General features: G+C 38.9%; 1 protein-coding gene across 1 annotated transcript in view; it reads right to left on the reverse strand.

Moving 5' to 3' along the window:
* Nucleotides 1-21,068, reverse strand: part of LOC110474526 (uncharacterized) — a 72,414-nt gene extending 51,346 nt beyond the window's left edge. Inside the window, exons 1-16 of the mRNA XM_077786946.1 lie at nt 21,002-21,068; nt 19,849-19,899; nt 19,060-19,220; nt 18,005-18,075; nt 15,788-15,953; nt 15,109-15,246; nt 14,233-14,422; nt 13,102-13,229; nt 8,832-8,935; nt 7,171-7,336; nt 6,759-6,998; nt 5,931-6,083; nt 4,523-4,667; nt 2,959-3,117; nt 2,076-2,194; nt 776-1,057 (exon numbers count right to left, since the gene is read on the reverse strand). Coding sequence (XP_077643072.1) covers nt 776-1,057; nt 2,076-2,194; nt 2,959-3,117; nt 4,523-4,667; nt 5,931-6,083; nt 6,759-6,998; nt 7,171-7,336; nt 8,832-8,935; nt 13,102-13,229; nt 14,233-14,422; nt 15,109-15,246; nt 15,788-15,953; nt 18,005-18,075; nt 19,060-19,220; nt 19,849-19,899; nt 21,002-21,068 — 2,340 coding nt within the window. The remainder of the gene's footprint in view (nt 1-775; nt 1,058-2,075; nt 2,195-2,958; nt 3,118-4,522; nt 4,668-5,930; nt 6,084-6,758; nt 6,999-7,170; nt 7,337-8,831; nt 8,936-13,101; nt 13,230-14,232; nt 14,423-15,108; nt 15,247-15,787; nt 15,954-18,004; nt 18,076-19,059; nt 19,221-19,848; nt 19,900-21,001) is intronic.
* Between the last annotated feature and the right edge of the window lie 289 nt (nt 21,069-21,357).

Below are 21,357 nucleotides of genomic sequence, written 5' to 3' on the forward strand. Positions count from 1 at the left end.
CAAAGGAGAAGTATTACAATACATACCCACAAGCAGATGAAGCTTTGAAAAATACAATCTCAGAACAACATTAGGGATGCCTTGATTACTAAATAAACTGCTAGGAAGTAAAAATTTTACATTTTCTGTCCTTACAATTCTACAATACCACAGCAACACAATATGATCATGAGCTTACTCTCTAAGAAGAAACCCTAAGAAGATGAGTCCAAGAAGAGAGATATCTTAAACAAACTAAATGAATCACAGTCCCTGATTTTTCCAGCTAATACAGCAACAACTGAAGTAAATTCTCAGAGCTTCCCTGCTGTGTACATAAAACATAGCTCTCTCCAAAAATGAGGAAATTCACAAAAGCACCAATGTAACATCTGACATCAAAATGGGAAGTCAGATTGCAAACAACAGGACTCAGGAACTCAACATCAAGCAGCTGTTTACAGCGCCACAGCAGTCAATCAACAAAAGGACATCAGTATAAAGGGACCAGAGCTCAAAATAATGAGAAGAAACCCAAAATGCAGGCAACATAATCCCATGGCTGAGTGTCATTGTTTTGAGACAAAAAAATAATCTGAAAAAACCATAAGATCTGGCTCTTTGCTGCTCCGTATTTTCTGCAGCTGTTAAATTCTCTGCAAGTGAGCAAAATGAGTTACATGTGCTTTATGCAAAGGAGTCACAGCAAACCAGAGCACTTGTCCAGTGTGAGATGGGGCCCTGTGTTTGACTGGGAAATGTCATTAATTTTTCTAAGATCTACAGATTCAGTTACCTTCTTGACTAACTCATTCATCTTGCTGTATTTTCTACCAAGACAATTTTGGTTTGTTTTTCTCAACTTTGGCTTGCCAGACTTGCTCACAAGATGATCAGAGGGGCTATATCGCTTCAAAGTTGGGTTCCTCTGCTTGATTTTCTCTGCTGTTTCCACTGGAGTTTCTGACTTGTGGCTTGCTTTGTCAGTATTTCCAAAAAAATAGTCACTGAAAGTAGAAGATTTCGGTCCAAAACCCTTCTTTATGAGAGTTTCAGCATTCTCCAATCGTACACCAACCTAGTAAAAAGCATGCAGCAGTGAAAAGCCTAACAGTGACATGTACAGGCCATGGCCATTTCTAAAGCAGAAAATCAAATATTCAACCAGATGTTACCAACACAAAAAAATTTGCTAAGCAAGATCACAGTCTACAAAGTTTAGCATTCTACCTCCTTCAGCATTCAATACTGGATATTTCAGCATTAAATCTTCCCAAAACAATTAGATATTTAAAATCCAAAATAAAAAATCCTTTTTCCTTCATGTACTGAGATCCATTTACACCATAAAGAGCCAAAAGGGGATACCGCTATTTTGGCATGTTAAAAACAGTATCTTGGCTGGAAAACACTAACACATCCTTTTCATGCTCTGAAGTAAGATTCTGTTTGGAAGTTTGCTTAAAACAGAATTACTAACACGCATAAATCCAGAGTATGCAGCACTGAAAAACAATTCTGTTCCCTTGCAAGCTTAAACTTGAGATCTGAAGGCTACGTTAAATACTTTCTTTCTTTCATATGCATATTGTTACCTGGTGCAGCAGGTAAAGATGATGCGGTCACAGGCAGGTCATTGAAATGTCTCAAGCACTGGAAGGTCAATGGCACTAGAATTGTGACTTCAGCTAAGTACAAATGAGTCTAGCTCTGTATTAAAGGAATGGTGTACCCAAGTCAATCCATTTTCCACCATCCATCAAGAAAAGGAATCTTACTATCCTAAACAGGAGCTAGAGCAGTGTCTCAGGAAGCACTGACTTTAATGTTTCCTTTGAATCAACAAGAGCTAAGTATAAGTCATTTTCCTAGTGCATGGCACTAGCAGAGTGACAGTGCTTTTATTTCGACTAAGCCCATCACACAAAGGACTAAGGACTCACCAGTCTGAGGCAACTGTGCTATAGCAGTGAAAAGCACATTTTGCTAAAGGAACTGCAACTGGAAACCAGAAAATGCTTTGTACTTCAATATACCAAGTGTCACTTGAGGAGGGGGATAAAAAACCCCCACAAATAAAAAATCCATAAACTTGCCTCCAGGAGATTTATAGCCTGTCCCATGAAGTGAACAGTCAAATTTGTCATGACTGATCGTGGCAAAAAAGATGTAGGAGAAAAGACCACTGATGCTTCCATATTTGCACCTGCACCAGCTGCAATGGAAAGCAGATGTCTGTAAGCTGGAGATCAGCTGTTCTCATATATTTTGCAAAATTCATAATTCTTTGGAAAACTGCTACTCCACTCAATAAAAAGATGGTGAATGAAATGTTGTCAACAGGTGAAACTATTTAACTTTTTAATACAGCAAAGACATTACTGTTAGTAACCTCCATTTACTGGAATTCCATATTTACTGGATATTACTGGGTATTATCTCACTAACATCAAAAGGATAGAATTTATAATACATAAGATACATAAATGCACTGGAGGAAATGGACAGAAACTCAAAATGTAACTGAAAAACATCATCTAGCATTTTCACTGAAAACAAATGAACAGATAGTAGAACAGGAAGGAACTAGTTTGACTCTTTTCTTACACTAAGGACAGCACATGGATCAGAACAAGAAAAAACATCCCAGTCCCCCATTGCTGCAAAGGAGGTTAACTAAGGAAGGAATTAAAAGTTGATGCTCACAAAAATAATCTTAAGTGTTCATTGGTTCTTAGTCTCCTCTCTCACAAGAGGCAAAGATGTATGGTTATCTGGTTTGCTGGAAATATATTTCATATATACTCCAATTAAGGTCAAAGCAGAATCAAGCTTACATTTGCATATTTGGATAGTATTAAATCATAAAAATCAAAGTTTTCTGGAGCAATATGTAAAGGCTCAAAAAAGCCACACGAGATGTTAATAATCAATATGCTACAAAGTATTAATTTCTAAAACTCCTTTCACTCCACATACCTGAGTGAAACGTGACATCAGAGTATGAGGAGTATTTCCATGTCTCCCAGTCAAAATCTTTGCTAAGGATTTCATCAGGAATAGAATCTCGAAGGTGCTCCTTCAATGGGTCATCTGTCTCCAAGAGCTGAGAGAGATGACTCCAAACAAAGGAGCCCACTAAAATTCAACAAAGGAAAGCATGTGAAAATCAGAGAAAAATTACAAGAGTCCTACAAACAGAGACAGGAAATATTTTTATTTTTTATACCACCATTAATTCTAAGCTATTCCCTGACCAAAACAGAATCCATTCATTTTCAGCATGATTAAAATCAGTCTGATGCACCTAGTGCAACAGCACTGTAAATAAAAAAAGGCACATACAATTAAATCTGATTCAGAATTAGTATTCCTGCATGATACTGTGGAGTCCCAGTTTGACCACATATCTGATGTGTTGTGGAGGAAAAATATTTCCCATATGCTCTGAAGTCTGGTTCCTAAATAGAAGTATTTTGCCTCTTGAAGATAAAAGATATTAGGCTCCAGTGTTAGTTCAACGCACAGACACTGAATACTGATGTAACTGCATTTTTCACAACACGACTTTTTTTCAAATTTTGTTTTCTGAATGCAGAACCAAAAACTAACAAATGCCCTATGTCTTCAAAAGCACATGCTATTCAAAAGTTAAATATAAATTATTTAGCTGTCATATCAACAAAAGACAAAGGAAAGAAATTAAGAATATGAATGCGTACTGAATTAAATAGTTTAAAACATACAACATTTTGGATGGACTTGTAGAACTCCTTCATAAATCAAACAAACTAAATTTTCTGCATGGAGTCACCAGGAGGAGTCACTGATGGTACACCCTGACAGGGTTTTGGAGGTGGATGCAATTTCTTTCTGTCGGAGTTCTGAACAGAGAGGAATGAGTGCCCTCCAAGCCACAAGCCACATCAGCAGGTGAGCACAATGCTGAGCCTAATATCACAATCACTGTAGGATACACTGGTCTGGACATAACATCCTGGGAAATGGATACCAGCTCCAAGGCAGAGCTTGCCAGGATCCCAACACAGTGCAGACAGAGCCAGCTTTCATCTGCCTGCAAACAATCTTACAGATACCCTTCTCATGTTTGCTTCTTCTTCACAGATGTAAATGCAAGGGATTAGTCTAGAGGTATCCTTCACTGAGCATAGTGAAACCATTTGATAATAGCTTAACATTTTTTTCTGCCACTTGCTTCTTTCTCAACAAAATGCTATTTGCAGTCATCCAATTGTATTTCTAATGCACTGAGCATCAAAGCTTTTCCATAAATCCTTCTCAGGAGCCTTCAGTGAATGAAATGCTGCAAGTAGAAAGAACTAATTCTATGAAAAGTCAGTCGTTGCTATTGCTAAACTAATGGTATCACAATTTCAATATAAAATGTTACAATCATACAATCTACAAAGCATTGAGATTAAATAAAAATTTACATGGATTGGTACGATTACACCTGCAAAGTAAATGTCACTTTGAAGTATCAATTAGGAACATGTAAGACTTCAGTAGATGCTTGGCTGACCTTGACTGGAGGTTTCTTTCAGCAAAGTTTTTTGTACTTGTTTAAATAACTCTTCATTTGGACATTTCATTGCTATATAATAAGCAGCAATTCTTATTTCCACATCTTCACTGGTTGCTTGATACAGCTGAACTAATATAGCATTCTAAGAGAAAAACACAAAAAATAAGACAATTACAACCCACTCCCCTGGAATAAGTCATTCACTTTCAGGTCCTGGTGGGTTTTTGTTCTCAAAGAGATATTGCTACACTTGTAGCTGTTACCTTATACCTGACAAAGTCACTTTGTGTAACACGGATACAAACATATGTACATATTGTCTATACTATTTTATCCACAAATTTCCTGAACAAACTGTCATTATGACCTTGAATTCTATACAGACAAATCTATACCAGACTCTGCAACACAGAGCCTCCCCTGCCAGCATAACTGTTAAGAATGGTTTTATTCCACCACATGGGAGACCTGTCTGTTGTATCTCTCATGTGCTAGAGCCAATACAGAGATAACAATGGCCATGACTTTGTTCACAGGCTATTAAGACCATTACTTTTGGTCAAAATCAAAGAGCAGGCCAGCAACAAATTTATGCTGCTCAATATTTCCCCAACCAAGACAAACTTTATTTGTGAACTAAGGAACTAAGAAACCAGTGACTGATACTACTAACATTTTTATTACCTTTTAACAGCCCCAGTCCACCTAGTTCAGCAGTTCATTTGCTAGACAATGATGATGGTATACATGACAACATACAGACTTGATATGTTGAACACGTCTACCAAGCTTCATAGCTGCAGAACAAGTGAATCACACTAATCCATGCTGAAATTAAATTTTTAAAAGCCATAAAGAGGTGCTTCTCCAAGTGCAAGTCCATGTGGAGCTTCTTGCTCTTCTGGAGCAGGACTGTCAGATTTGCCCAGACCAGCACTCCTGGCTTTGCCATTCTAAGTATCAAGGTATTAGAGATAAACAAGTCTTGGACTTTCTTCCATTAAACACTTAACAGAATGTTCTAACTATGTTAGACTATTGCAAATCACAACAAGCTTCTCACATTAGTACTTTATGTTTCAGAGAATGAAACAGTGAAACAGACTATGGGAAAAACCAAGTCCTGTAGGTTCTCAGCCATAACTCTTTCAGACAGAAGGCACCCAAATGAAGTGTCTAATTAAGAAGTCACAAACACTGGATGTGTTACCTCAAGTGCAGCAAAGCTCATTATACGTTTGCTCATCTAGGTGGTTCTACCATCTTCTCCAAGAGCAGAGGGGCTCTGCTGGAACATGTCTACACTTGTTTCTTATCCATTGGTGTGTTTTGTAATTATTCCAACAAGTCCTAAATCTGTGGCAGTGCCAGGAAGCTATCAGTCACCTGACAGTAACTCACTCACCCCAGCAGAGCAGGGAATGCGCCGGAAGGCCTGGACAGCAGCGAGGCGGATCTCCACGGGATGGCTCTTCAGGGCAGCGCATGAGCTCAAAGCAGGAGCCAGCGAAGCTGCCGCCAGTCCTGCATTTCCAATGGCTTTCAACACCAGCTGCATCTGTAAATGCAATGCAAGGTAGAACAGAAAGCTCTACATTTAATTGCATGGCACTAGCATTTTCTGTGCAAAAATCTGTTTAAAATTATTTACTGGTGATTTGGGGAGTTTACTGCAGCCCCTGTTGTACCACCTATACCCTGGGTTTACTGGGATGACAAGACAAATATGGACCACAGTTCTATTCTAATGCCATGTGGCACTTGTAAGTAGAACCTGCCTTAGACCTGGGGGAATACAAAAACATTTTTTTAAAAAGCCAACATTGCAACAGAAAAGCAAAAGTCACAAATTTTATGTACTGGAAAGGTTTTTCAAGTACTTTGATATTTTGTCCCTTTTGATCACAGATATTTTGACACACTAACTAAATTAAAATAATAATTTGTCAATAGATATGTGTTCCTCATATTGCTCAATGGTACGAAGTTTGTTTCATCAGGAAATCTAAGGCTTTTTTTTATTTCCACACACAAGAACACCCATACTGATAGGTTCCACTTGTCAGATTACACAATTTTGTCAGTTCATTCTAGCAAGAAATATTCATTTACTAAGCTTGCATTCATAGCTGTCTGGAAATCTAATGAATACCATTTTCATCAAACAAGTTCTAGATCATAAAGTGAAGAGAAAAGTAATGCCCTATATCATGTGCCTCTGTAAAACCAATACCTTGCTGAGATGTTCTGAATCTTGCACGGTACAGTTTCCTCCCAAAAATTTCCCAAGTGTACTCATCACACCCTGCACAGCAGGTACAACACCACAGGAGCTGTGAGCTGAACAAAACCTATGTACGAGAGCAGTTACTCCCAAGAAGCAGCTCTGGCTTGCTTTAGGTGACTTCAGCAAAGGCTGTAAACAACCACAAAAAGAATGAGCTGTTTCAGAAAAGTCATGAGAATGACTATTGTGACATACAGCAGATTATATATAAATTTACATACTCAAATTCAACCTCAATAAAATTACTTGGACAGAGCTTTGTATAAATCTGTGAAAAAGACTGTTACTGTAAAACACAAAAATTATGAGCCACTAAGATTCATTACAAATTAAAAAAGAAAAAACAACATCCACTCACAGCAAGAGATTCAATCATGCCTGAGGTGGGATTAGGAATGAATGTTAATGACCAGAAGAAATATTCTACTTTGTCTTCCTCAACTTCTCCAGAAGTTATGAGGTCTTTCATTAAGACAACACATGCCTCTGTGGCACAAGATGGGAGAGCATCTATTAATGGTTGCCTGTAACACAAGAAAAAAGTACAGGAAACCTAAAATGACCAGAATACTTCAGAATCACATAACAAGTACATTGAGGCTAGGCCTCTTTTGAAGTGAATAAACGTCCAGTGGCTTAGCAAATTCCAGATTCCACAGAAATCAATATTATCTTCCGGTACAGTGGCCTTATAGAAATATGTCTCAGACAGGATCTGATGGAAGTGCACCAGTGTTTCAAGAACAGTACCTAATCAGATTTTCAAGAAAATATTCAGCTGCTTTCTCTGAGAATTGAGCTACATCATATCCCAGGTTTGACTTCTAAAGACTGAGGTACCTTAAAGCACTGACTTTTTATTAAGGTAGTTTCATTTCACCTTTCATTTCACCTGTAACACCAGTAACAAATTAAAATACTAAAACTGAATTGACTAGCTTTTTCTTCCTGAGCTTTTTTAGACCTTACTTAAGGGGAAAGCTTACACCAGCATGACAGACAATATGCATTTCAGCTCTTAAGAGTCCTTTTGTAAATATTCTGTACCTGCCTCCTATACTGATGGAAGGCCAGTTTTGCATTAACTAGAAAGGAATTAAACTAGATGGGGTAAAAGCATCAGAGAGTAGTCTGCATGGGATTCTCTTCCACTCTTAAATGTAATAACCGTGGCCTGAGTAAAATTAGTCTAAAAGGTAATATAAAAGAGGCAGAGTAGTTTAATTACTGTCTAATACTGAAGAATATTAGCATGACTATTTGTCAAAGGATGAGAATAAACCTAACCCAAAACAAAATTTGTCCCTTTTAAATCAAGTAAAGATATTGTTGCAAACATAAACCTTGGTATTTGATTAATTTTAAACAGGATGATGACATTTTGTACTGAAACCAAGTAAAATAATCGTTTCATTATTTTCAATTTTATAAAGGGAGAAAATTTTACTGTTTCTAATAATACTGAATTATTATTTCTGATAGTCTCAAACGATTGGATAGAACTATTCCTGACTGCAGAGGAGTAGGGTCTTGATCTTCAAAGCCACTGTTCTACAATTGACATAAACCTTCCTAAGATCGAGCTGCTACTGAAAGATGCAGTTCCACCACATCCATAATTCCAGCCTAACATCTGTCTCCTCTGCCCCACGACTGCTAAAGGCATTGAAGGTACAGATCCAGGTAAGCTTTTACATAACAAATGGCAACATAAGCTTAAAAGCAGCAGAACTGATTTTCATCCAAGCCATGACTCAGGTTTGCCATTCACATTGCTTCAGAAACAGGAAATCTGGCTGTGGGAATAGGTACGTGTATTTTGTACATAACATTCATTCAAGTGAGGAGAGAATGTCATCCCATTACAGAAACAAGATCTGTAATTATTCCTTTTAAATTATTCCTTTAAAATGCTTCAAATTTAAATCCAACATTTGGCCACAGATTTAAAAAATTTAAATATTTGCAAAACATTTCTTTTCTGTATATTTTTGAATGTAATAACTAAAGGAGACTTACCAATTGTCTCTGCACTTAAATGATGATCTTTGCCATAGAGCTCTTAAGGCCTCAAGAGAAAGGTGTCGAAGCTCAAACACAAGAGTCATGAAAAGGTCTGCAGTCTGTAAGTGCACAACCACAACTGTGATATTCCTGCTGTGCAGAAACCAGCTTCAGAGAACTGAGCACAAGAGGTTATGCTGGCATTGCCATTGATTTACAGTGTAACCTGAGACTGAAATCTCCTTTCTTCCCTGTGTCCTTACATTCCTTCCTCATTTGTTTTTCTCCCTAGACTGCAAACAAATGGAGAAGGACTTTTCCTTTGGATGTCAGTCAGTCCCTCAGACAACAGCTCTCAGTGACCACCACACACACCACTGGCATACAAATGAATAATAAACCAAAAGGCAACAGTATGGTTACAATCTAGAAGAGAAAGTCATAATCTTCTTTGAGTTTGTATGGCAAGATCCTTATTTATGACCAGAACAGCTGTCATAGCTTTGACACAAATGAAACAATGGTCAAGTTAACTGTATATTAATCTTAGGTTTATGTGAAAGATCATTTAACTGAGGTTTGGGCAACACTTAGAAGTTTCACTTGAGAACCCTTGGGCTGTGAGAAATTATTCCATTTTACTGGGGAAAAGCCCAGACAGAACTGCCCTTACTTCTGCAGGCAGCACAGGACTAGCTGGAAACATAGAGGCAGAAGAGCTGTTCTCTCTCACTAAGAGGAAGTGCTTCATCATACAGCAGCTATTTTACCTGGCATTTTAAATGCTAAATAGTGTGTGGATGTAGTCCTCTGAGACCTGATCCAAAGTTCAAGAAAGAAGATAGATCTCATTACTTGAAAAATTAGCAGAATGTTCGATACAGTATCCTGTATGTTCCTGTTAACTGAACCTTATAATGTGTAAGTTTTAAACACAATCCATGTCAGATTCATTTTGATGCTTTATTCACCTCAGATGTGAAAGGTTTAGACATAGGACTAAATTTATGGTTCCAAATAAAGCATTTTTCTTTACATAAAAATCATACAAACAAAGTCTAATTTCACTAAGTCACATTTCCAAAGGTTTGGGGACAGACCTAATTTGACCTTCTGATCTTCCTTCCAGGAGCTACTCCCAAAAACAATGAAAAATGGAATAATCCAGTGCCAGCATTCAATTTTCATTTAAGACTGCCAAGCCATTTTCAGTAACAAGAAGCTGTCTTTCAGTAAGAAGTCTGAGTAACTTCTTACTGTTTTGTTTGATAGTCTGAGGGAGTAATTTGTCAGATCCAAGATATAGTTTTTTTATTCTTTTGGTATTTATATTATTCTTAGAAATAATATATAATTTCTAATCCAATTAAAACCTGTTCTCATATGTGAGGCCCCACCTATGTATTAATTCTGTTAACATTTATAATTCCATACTGAAAATTCATATAGATCCACATTCACCAGAGCTACTGACCAGGTACCAAAACCCAGCCAGTCACTGGAAATGCAGCCCTAGCAGAAGTGGTGTGACAGGCTTCTCTCCAGCCTCTCTCAAGAGAGGGTCCCTTCTCCCCATCCCTTTTTCCATTCTTTGTCAGCAGGCAGCTTGTTCACTTAATGGTCCATTAGCTAATCTACATCCACATTGAAATTCAATCTTGTCTCATAATAGCATTAAAAAATTAAACAACTTTGCTTCCTTGGAAATGACACCATCTCCACCTCCATTTTCTCATCCCTTCACTGTTTTCCCTAGAGTTGGAGATTTTCCCTTGCATTTATCCTTGGTTTTGTGTCCTGAAAGAAATGCATAATCACACCTCATTCAGAGTCAAACAATAAAGGGACAAACAAGCTCTACATGCATAACAGTGCAGCTGTCTCCCAAGCAACACTGTGGGCATTCCCATAACTTCTTTCTTGGCCCAAAGGACATTTCATTGGTTGAAATGAGGGATGATAAAGATTCTCTTTGAAATGTCTGGTCACACAGAAAGAACACCCTGAAACAGTGAAAATGGTTGACAACCAATCAAACCCTGTGCTGGGACAGGCACATGATGAATAATTCACCTCCCTTTTAGGCAGTGGCACAGACAGCAGCTACTTGTGCTAATCTCAGTGATCTAAAAACCAAATTTCCCACACATGAAGCCAGTAGGCCTCTCTGAAGGCAGAAGTGACATCCCACTGTTACTGGGAAAATTATCTAGCATTCTTTCAAAGACACTGAATTAAAAGTGCTCCATAGAAGGTAGGATTTAGACAAAGTTTCTCAGGTCTGCTGCCATAATTTCTTTCTTCAACATTTTCCAGGCAGTATGTGACTCTCTAGTCTGTGCCTAAATGCCATTTCATACTGCTGTATACTGACAATCACATGGAATTAAGCATTATCCTTCTCCAAGAGGCTGCTTTTATTCTATATTAGCACCAGCCATTATTATACATCTCTCTTAGCCCTCCACAGCCCCAATCTTCATAGCATGCAGCTAAAAGAAATGGCAGACCTGCTTGTAACTCAGACACAGAAGCCCATTCCAAATATTACAGCATCCACAAAGGCCACCTGCTGCTTTCTCTTCAGCCCCATGCTGCTTTTGTCAGGCTTTGGTACCATGATCACCATTTAACAGACTGGGAGTAAGGTCCTGGGCTGGAATTTATCACAGCTGATTGAGGGTGCTGGCTTCAGCAGCTGTGACTTATCCAGCTCCACCCTGTGCCTTGCCCTGAAGTCTCACACACAAAACATGAACACCTACCTGTGCTCATGAATCACAGGTGTCACTAAGAGAAAGGTGAACACACCCAGGATATCACTGCAGAGCTGCAATCCAGCACTGCACTTTTCTCCAGTCCCTCTCTTCCATCCCTCAGTATCTGTGTCCAGCCCAGGGGAAAGACAGGAAGAGCTTCTGTTCTTTGACATGGGACTTAATATAAACAAAGGAAGGTGAGTGCCTTCCATGCTGAGACTGAAGATTTCTGTTAACATCACTTGCACCTATGTGCATTTACAGGAGAGATCTCAGCCTCTCTGCACAGGAAATAACCTTGCTCCAAAGTACGAACAATCTGACAAGACCCTCAGAGGACAGGGAATGTATCAGCAAGGAGCTGACTAAACTCATCAGTGGCAAATTCATGGAGGCACCAATGCCCTGTTTAGTGTCTTTCCCATTAGATCATACTTGTTTTCTAGTAATATCCTGACCAAAAATTACTTAAAGAGAGTGTTTTCTTCTGTTTCAACATTTACATTTTTTTTCCTTTATTTTTCCCTGTAGGAACTTCACTACAAGAAGTAGTAAAGGATATTGGGAAGGATATTTGAAGGATAATGGGTGTCCTCTATTTGCCCACAGTTTATCTCAGGTGAACAGTGATTAAACACCATCTTCTGTTGATCCTTTTGTATTGCACATAACAGGTGTTCTTTATAACCTAACAGGTGTTCTTGATAACCTCTGAATTTCAGAGATAGGGATCTTAATTCCAAACACAGAGACAATTACTGACTGATTCAGCTGCTGCCAGTATCAATAAAAAATACAAGACCCAAGTGAGGTAAGGAGACAGGCAGACACTCATCTAGAATGATGGTCATAATGAAAAATATTTAAGCCAATGCCTGTTTCACATGACCAGAAGATTCCACCCTATCTTAGCAGCATTCGCCATTGAAAATGGTCTAGGGGACAGAGATTGGACCCTCTGGACCCAAGCAGCATCCCGAGAAAACACGATGGTTATTAGAGTTCATAAGAAGCAGAAGAAACCTACCAGCCAAGACCTTCATGTGCAAACTGTTTTGAGGGGATGAGGCAATATAAGGATGGCAGAACTCCAATAAACATGAAGACAACAGTACCAGGGGCAGTATTACACACTAAAGCTGTAAAATATATGTTTTACAATAAAGTATCAAAACTGCCGGTGACAACCCAAACCAGATACTTTATATGCTTTTGGTTTTTTCACAGCAAAACAAAAATTTGGGACATTTTCTTTCAGATTAATTTAGAATATAGTTCAAAATTGCTTTTGCTGAGTATTCAGGGGGCTACAGGATGTTTTAACTCCTCAGTGTGATTTACTGCTTATGTAAGAAAATGACACTTCAAAGCATTTTCTCTTTTCTAATTCCACATTTTAAAATGTTCAAAACAATGGAAGGCTTCAGTATTTCAAAATTTCTGCTCTCCTGGTCACCTTTTATCTGTGCAGAAGAATTCTCAGCCCACGAAGAGCCTCCCAAGGAAGCAAAGGCTGTAGAGCTTACCTCATAACTTGCACTGTGTGCTAAACAAAGCTTCCACACCAGTTCAGTCACTTCTGCTCCAGTGACCTCCCTCTTAGTTACTTCCCTTTCATAGAGAATGTTGGTCACATACAGATTGTCAGAGTCCCCTGGAATAAGGAACACAAAAGAAAAATCACATCTCTGGTGATTGCTGGCATTTTTCTATCATTAACCCTATATGGAAGGGGAAAGTTTCTCTCGGAGCCTTTATTTCTCCCTGTATGAATATTAATATGTGTGCAGTCAGCTTGAATTTAAGAACAAGTGTGACCCAAAATAAAGAATCAGAGAAACAAGACAAATACACACATGAAAAAAAAGCCCTGTTTTTCATCCATCCATCTCTTAGTATGGCCCTGCTACTTTACATTCATCACCTTTTCCAATGTCATCTAAACACTACTCCCACACTTCAACCACTGAAAAAGTGAAAAGGAGATCTAGGTGCAAATTAAAATAAATGGCTTGGCTCTAAACCTCTTCCTGAGGAACAATCCTATCTTATGTTGGTATAATTACAAACAAAATGCCCTGGAAATTTGGGGATTCCTTTAAAAAAATAACTGAACAACTATTTAGAAATAGACAAAAAACACGTTCCTCAACATTTAGAGTTCAACTTTGAAATCATTCCTCAGGCAAGCCACCTGTTGACTTCAGTAAACTCATCTTCCTAAGAAGAAACATAGAGAGAAAAGAAGGCGCAAAAATTAAAACAGTTCTTAGACATGGCATGTCCTTAGTTCCATTAGGACTTGCAATTATTTAGGCTCCATTTATATAAAAACTAGGAATTGTCCACAGATCTGGGAAGGCTGATGCTGGACATGCAAGGGCATGAAGTATGTAAAGCAGATAAAGGGAAGGTAGCCATTACAGACTGTCATTTTTGGAAACCTACCCAGTTTTGGAGATCCAGAGTTTTGTTATGGCAGGCCCAAGCCCCCAAAGAAGGGACAGCTCAGCCCAGCCTATAAAAACACAGACTTTAAAGCAGTTTAATACATTAAAGGTGAAAATCATGGGTGCAAAGAGTTCTCACAGGCAAGACAAAATCACAATATTTTTCTAGGAAATAAATTTACTTTACTTTAGCAGAAGCATAGTTACATTTATTGTAGAGTGTCTCTGTTTCCACTTGCAAGAGTTTGAGTGCAGACCGTGTCTGTGTCTCGGCCCCGCTGCCCTGCTGAGGGAACAGCGTCATGCGGTCGGACTCGGTACATTTGGCCTCCTCCAGGACCCCATCCCTAATGGTCTGGACACATTCCAGCTGGGAGGACAGAACCTGCTGTTCAGACTGAGAAAAACAGGTACTTCAGGAAGATTCTTGATGACCTGTGTCAGCTTACCCAGTACTTCCTCTCCCAACTTCACAGAGGATTCCAGTTCTGGGATAGTGGGAAGTCTCTTGTCTACCCCTCTGACAGTGCCCAGCCTGTGGAGGTTAATGCACTCCTTATTGTAGCCTACTTTTTCATCACTGAAAAACAACTGCTATTAACTGTCAGCATCAAATGGTGTCAATTCATTTCAGTTCACAAAGCCTCAAAGTTAATCAGATATTTTTGGTCAGCAAAAATATTGACTGTATTTTCTGTCAAGAGTGGAAAGCTGCAAGTCTGGCATTTAGAAAAGTTTCTAGCTTTCCAAACTTTTATACAAATAATAACTTTCTTTTTTTGATGCATTTTTTCTTACTCACATCTCTCAATTCCTCCCTTCCACAGCTTATTTTTTATTTTCAGTTTACCTCTGTAACATATTTTAAAGAGAGTTTAATCCAGGTGCCTAACAACCCCTTGCATTTATTCTGTAACATTCATCAACCACAATGCAAATTTGCATTAAAACAAATTCTGTGAATAACAGACATTGCAGGGAGAATAATATTCACCATTTCTTTGCTAAGAACTCAAGTTAGGGCAGACACTCTCTTCAAATAAGCTCAAAAAGCAAGAGTCAGAGTAATTCCCCAAAACTTACCGACACATGGGGAAGAACGACAAATTGCAGAGAAGTCAAACCAGAAGAGCGATGGGAGCAGAGGTTCAGGTCCCTTGTCTTTACAAGAATGGGACCCTTTCGCTGATACCTGGTTGGGCATATTCCCAGGACATCCACCTAGTAACAAGCATACTCTGTTGAGTCACACATACACACATAAAATACAAGGAGATAGTGTAGGTTATTGCAATTTGTTTTAATATTTACTTTTTTTTGTAATAACAACAGATCTAAATTCTCCCTTAAAGAAGACCAGTTTTGCCACAAAAGCTATGAAAAGGAAAATAATTTTAAACACCTTGGCCAAGTTTATAGTAGCCAGGCTCTCTTGGTCTGTTTAATTGCACTGTGTTAATCTGAATCAGATCATTACAGACATATGCTTTTCCATTTAAAATTTTGTGGGCATGCAGGGAAGCATTAATTCAGAAGAGCATTAATAGGCAGAATAACTAAGCCCTACTGCAGAACCTCTCTTTAAGCACTGACACACAGGAGTAGGCTGAGATAATTTTAGAACATTCACTACAAGAAGAAATCAAATGACTGCCACAGTCTGCTGAACCAAGTGGCAAAACCCTTTCTTTATTTACAAGCGGAGTAGACTTAACATGTACAAGAGCTAAGAGTCACCTCAGAGCATGACTGACAGTCTCACCTCCTCAACAACAGCACCAGCAGAGAATTCTGGCACTGTCTGCAGGACACTGAGAATGCCTCGCTTGATGTTCAGTGCCCAGGTCTGTTCACTCCTCACAGGACAGAGCTTCAGAACTTTCCCATCATGGAAAGAAAAATGAAGAGGATGCTGTTCTAGTATTTCCCTGCAACAAAAGAGTTTATAATTTCCTGCTTCAAAGAGTGCAGGTGAATTTATGACATTAGATTCAGATTTTCCCCAACAGAACTGTTCTTCCACAATAGATCTGTGTCACTCTGTATCTCTATTCTTTATAGCAAGCCTCTATTCTTCATAAATTCAGCCTAACCCAATGAGTCCTTAAAAAACCCTGTAAAACCCTAAAAAAACAAATCTTCTCAAGATAATCACAGCATCCTCAACGTAACTGTAATACTTAATAAAAGCAGCCCTGGCAAATTTTTTACATGTAAATGTACTTAATGGCAGTGATTCTTGTTTAATTAGGAGAGAAATTCTGTTATAGAATTCAGAGTGCCTTTAGCTTTGGTAGGCATGTCTGAATTGCAAAGTAACTGCACCATGTCTCTTCAGCTGTGATGAACACAAGAACAATTGCTTCCCAATTAACCTATATCTTCCTGCTCTGCTAGGTGTGAATACTCAGGCTCTATCCCAAACTTATTCCCCAATTTCTGCTGTTAGTACACTTCCTAATGTCTTTTGTTATCCCATATTGAGAGTACAGTGTTTTCTGCCTTTCCAAGGGATCACTTTTTAACATTTATTTTCACTCCTAATGTAACATACTTTAATCATATTTTTTCCCTCTAAATGGGGAAAAACCAACCATCCAAAGGAAGAATTTTATTGTAGGCCAATGGTCAGCTCCCATACAGGGAGCTATAGCTGTATGGGAGCTATTAACTGGGGCACTAACTATTCATCTAGTCAATCAGTCACAAAGTAAGAGATAAAACTTTAATACACCAACATCTGGATAAAGTCCTTCCAGAAGAGACTGGGCATATAAGATAAGGCTTTCTGAAGTCCTAGGCAACTGAGCCTGTTTTTGCTACTATCTGTGGAAATTACATGCATGTTCAAAGAACAAGCTAGACTACTGTATATTCACAATAGGCTGAGGCAAATGCTAATAAGGCTCACTTGTCTGAATAATTATTTTGAATAGCCAAGCTTCACTGAATGCTTTCTATGCTACCTCTCTTTTTTGGCTTCTCTGCAAAGAACAATACACAACGGCTCTTACTGCTATGAAAATCTTGAAAATAACTTCACAGAAGATGTGCCTGTACACTCATTTGAACTCTGATACCACTGCCCATAGAGACAACACAAAGTTCTTCCTGATGAATATAAAAAGCAATGCATTTACCCCAAGCTTGCTCTTTTTGACCCTTTGAATTGAGTCAATTACCTCAGTTCTCAGTGTTGTTTAAAGGCTGAGAATCCAAGTGGTGGGACAAAGAGGAAGCTTAATCAGACAACAGAACTGCTTTTTTTTTTGATGACACAAGAGGCATCAGCTCTCTGGGAAAATGCCTAACTTCCACAGTTTGAGGAGATCTTTTTGTGTAGCCATCTACACTGGAAACTATACCTTGGCAAGTCAATGAGAAACACACTGACATATGTTATGAATGAGCTACTAAACCCAGAAACAGAAAAGAAAATATCATTGGACAAATAAATTATAAATACCCTGGAAGAAAAAAACACAACATTTTGCCTTATGAGAATCTTCTCAACCAAGAACTTCTGAAATGTACTGCAACACTCTAGAGTCTCTAGATGTAACATCTGCAGCTCTGACAGCTGTGATCCACACATGCTGCTAGAGGTCTGGTGATCTGTACTCTGAATAATTTGAACTGTCTACTGTCCAAATGGTTTTACATACAAAGGGATGAAAGTTACGTTGAAGAAAAACCTGTTTGGACCAAATGTCTCTCATTCTCTCATTTTTGCTTATGGTGCTCATATTTAGATCCTCATCTTAAAAAAAACCCAACAAAACAAAAAAACCACCAATAACAAGAAAAACAAAAACAAAAAAAAAAAAAAAAACAAAAACAAAAAACCAAAACCAAAACAAAGAAAACCCCTAAAACTAAGCATAGTATGAAGCATAGTGAGCATTGTCCAGTCAAGCTGCTGCTAAGCCACATAGTTTCAAAAAACCTCAAAAACAGATCCGATTAGAAAGTTTTCTACCTTAGACTGTCCATTTCCATCAGAGACTCCTCTCTGGATGCAAAACGTTTCTTAATCTGTACATCTTGCACCTAGGAGCAAAGATTACAGGCAATATATTTCATTGTCAAGAGGAACATGTGGATTTATCACATCAGGATATTCACACAGAACATCACAGACTATGAACAAAAGGCTCAGTGTTGCAACAGAACTGCATTAGTCCTATCTTCAGGTGGCATATCTGAAGCAATTTCTTCTATGAAAAAGTTTCACTCACTATTAAACACATTTTATACAGCAACATTATATCCCTTTCACTGTCAAATCACTAACCAGTTAACTTTTATCCATGTGCTAGGACAAGGATAACTGTGCTCTTCTTTGTTGGCCTCGTGTGTGCATTTAGTAGGCACATGTCAACCCCCCAGCAAAACCAGTGAATTATCCCCTCTGTTAACCTGAAGGAAAACCCAGGCAGCTGAGAAGCTGATTTTTCCTGCTGCCCCAATAGTTCTAAAGCACTGTAGCTCTCCACCTGGCCTACCACAGGGCTAACCCTAGGAGAAGCTCTGCAGTTTGAAACTGCCCTGTTGCCCTGATCTGAGAAACAGATCTCCTGTCGTGATGAATGTAGTACAAGACTGTATTTTACATGGGCTTAGGAATGGCACCAATCCAGCACATCATACAAGTTTCTCAAGTTATCTTTAAAATGCTTGCTATTTTAAAACTACTACTACAGATATAAAAGTGCTTTAAAGTAAACCAAGTTCCTTTTAAAGACTGGCTTTATCTCCAGTTCTGCACTTCATGTAGCAAAACAGTGAAACTGCTGTGTCACTTAGAAAAAAAAAAACAATGATTTGTTTAATCTGCCTTTTAAAATTGACAAATACCTACTTTCAAATTGTAGTGCTCAAAACAATACTGTAACTCTAATTATGAGATCCAGAATTGAGCTGGCTTTTAATTACAAGAAAAACAAATGTTTGAAATGTAACAATAATCCCAAAGAAAAATAAGATTCCACATCAGCTCATCTCAATAACTCAAAAAATTATGACAATACCTACTTTCAAAACCATCTGGCAATTCCCCAATACTTCAATGATCACTGTGCTCTCCAGAGCGATGCCACTGCTTTTGTAACTATTTCCTTGCAGGAATGTGCTGGTGACTGTTGAATACCTGTAGCTGTATCTAGCTCTTTTGGGGAAGTAAGATGCACTGTGTCCTAGGAAATAAACAAACAAAAAAAAAAAGGGTGTGTTTTTTTAGCCTATTAAACTTCCCCTTCTATTTTTTTTCTCTTTTAATCTTTCAGCCACAGAAACCAGCTAAGTAAAGGGATGGATATTCAGATTGTTCCTTTCCCACTTGGACTTTGAAGGGAAAGAATTGGGTTTCTGAAAGCATCCTGCATGGCTGCCATAGCTCCCATAGAGAGGGTGAAAAGACTTCCCCTCTCCCAAGCACATAACTGCACAATTTCCTTCAAGACAAGAAGTTCATTTCCAAGGGCAGAACAGAAATGTAATGCATTTACAGCATGATTTGGACAACTTTCAAAGAGCAGCAAAGCAGGACCTTCACCACAGCAAGATGAAATAGATATCTGCTCTTCATGCTCATGGCTGGGCTTAGTCCCACACTGGTTTAGTCCTTTGCTCAGCTCTAATGCTTAGGAGTTTTTCAGAGTTCACAGAATGCAAACTTCAGGCAGGCATGGGCTTGGTAAACCTTGGTGGAACTTCTCTGCTACTTCCATGAATGCTGATCACTCGGACATAAGTATCATTCTCAGAACACAATATCCCTGTGGAAGTTTTCAAATTCCTCTTTCCTTATCTCGTTTTACTCACCTGCACATTCTGCAAAACAGGAAGGTCCATAACTTAACCTCTCTGAGGATCCTGCAATGACAGGTAACAGAACAGAAAAGCAATGCAAATTTGTGTGCAGCTCAGCACAGACCTGCTGTTTCTGAATTTCAGTGAAATTACTGAAATCAAAGCATGGTCCTCAAAACCTCAAAACAAATAAATAAATCCATGACAGTTCTTCTATCAAGTATACAAACTCACACAATCTCACTATTTCTGTCGCAATCCCAAAATGCTAAAGGAAGATTAATCGTTTAATGCATCCTCTCCAGGGAGGATGCTCTCCCACCTGCCCAGTACCACCCAAAGAGCTCAGTAAAGCAAATTGCTACACTACACCAAAAATCCAGACAAAGTTGCTACGACAATTACTACAAACCTACAAGCTGAAACATAATTCTCTTAAGTTTTACCAGTGAGAACATTTCTTAGTAGAAGTATTCTGCATTGAGAGAGATCAATCTTAGCAGAGGAAAAATTTCTTCTACTTACTATCTGAAGCTCCAGCCACAACAGCACAGAGTAAAACGATGACAAGCAACCCTGTGGCCATCGAAATCACCTCCTCTGATCAGAAGTTAGCAAAAACACATCAGTTCTGCTCTCAAACGCACCTCTGAGCAAGGCACTGAAAGAAAATTTCCTTCACAAAGCAGGACCTCACTATTTCAACTCCCCTCTTCCTGCCAGAGGAGGGGCTCTGGCAGGGGAGCCTGCAGAGGGGAGGGGGAGGTTGTAGTAAGGGGGAGAGACAGATACAGGCATAACCACTGATCCCATTCCCAACAGCATTTCAGCCTTTTTGCAAAAGAAGAGAAAGAGAAGTTAATCTGTTAGAAATCCCACAAAACTGCAGGGAAAAAATATTAGGTATATGGCATCTTAACAGAGCAAATGCTCAGAAGAATCTCATGCAGTGAGTTTAAACTATATTAACAAATGTAAAAGCCACCCTAGCAATCACTCCTTGATGATTAATCAACCAAAAAGCACATAGGATGAAAGTCAAAGCCTTGGGAGTAAAGGGAAGGGGTTTCCATTGAGAGCAAGCAAGTTTGCTCCCACCAAACCAAGTCCCAAACCTCAAATGGGTGAAATTGTGTGTGAATAACACACAAAACTACTGAACCACCGTCCTTCTGGTACCAGTCAGGTTTGTACAACACATTGGACACAGGCCTTCCAGGCAGATCCCTCATCCTGGCCCGGGGCTCTTCCCACACTCCCCATGCACTCTGAGCCCAGGTACTGATGGTCACCCACAGCATGAGCCACGGCCACAACTCAGCTGTGCCTGTGTGCCAGCACCTCCCAAGGGAAGCCGTGTGGGCAGGCAAACGTTTGATTCCTCCTCCTGCAAGCCCTCTGGTGTAGGTGAGCTACTGCTCACTTCAAACAAGAGTTGCAAGTAGAAATTTCAGTAACAATCCCAGTCACTGGTACTACTCTCCCCCGCCAGGTTTGTGCTACAAAAAAGAGGCTACAGCC

Source organism: Lonchura striata, chromosome 16 (assembly GCF_046129695.1).
Source record: "Lonchura striata isolate bLonStr1 chromosome 16, bLonStr1.mat, whole genome shotgun sequence".
NCBI classification, from domain to species: Eukaryota; Metazoa; Chordata; class Aves; order Passeriformes; family Estrildidae; genus Lonchura; species Lonchura striata.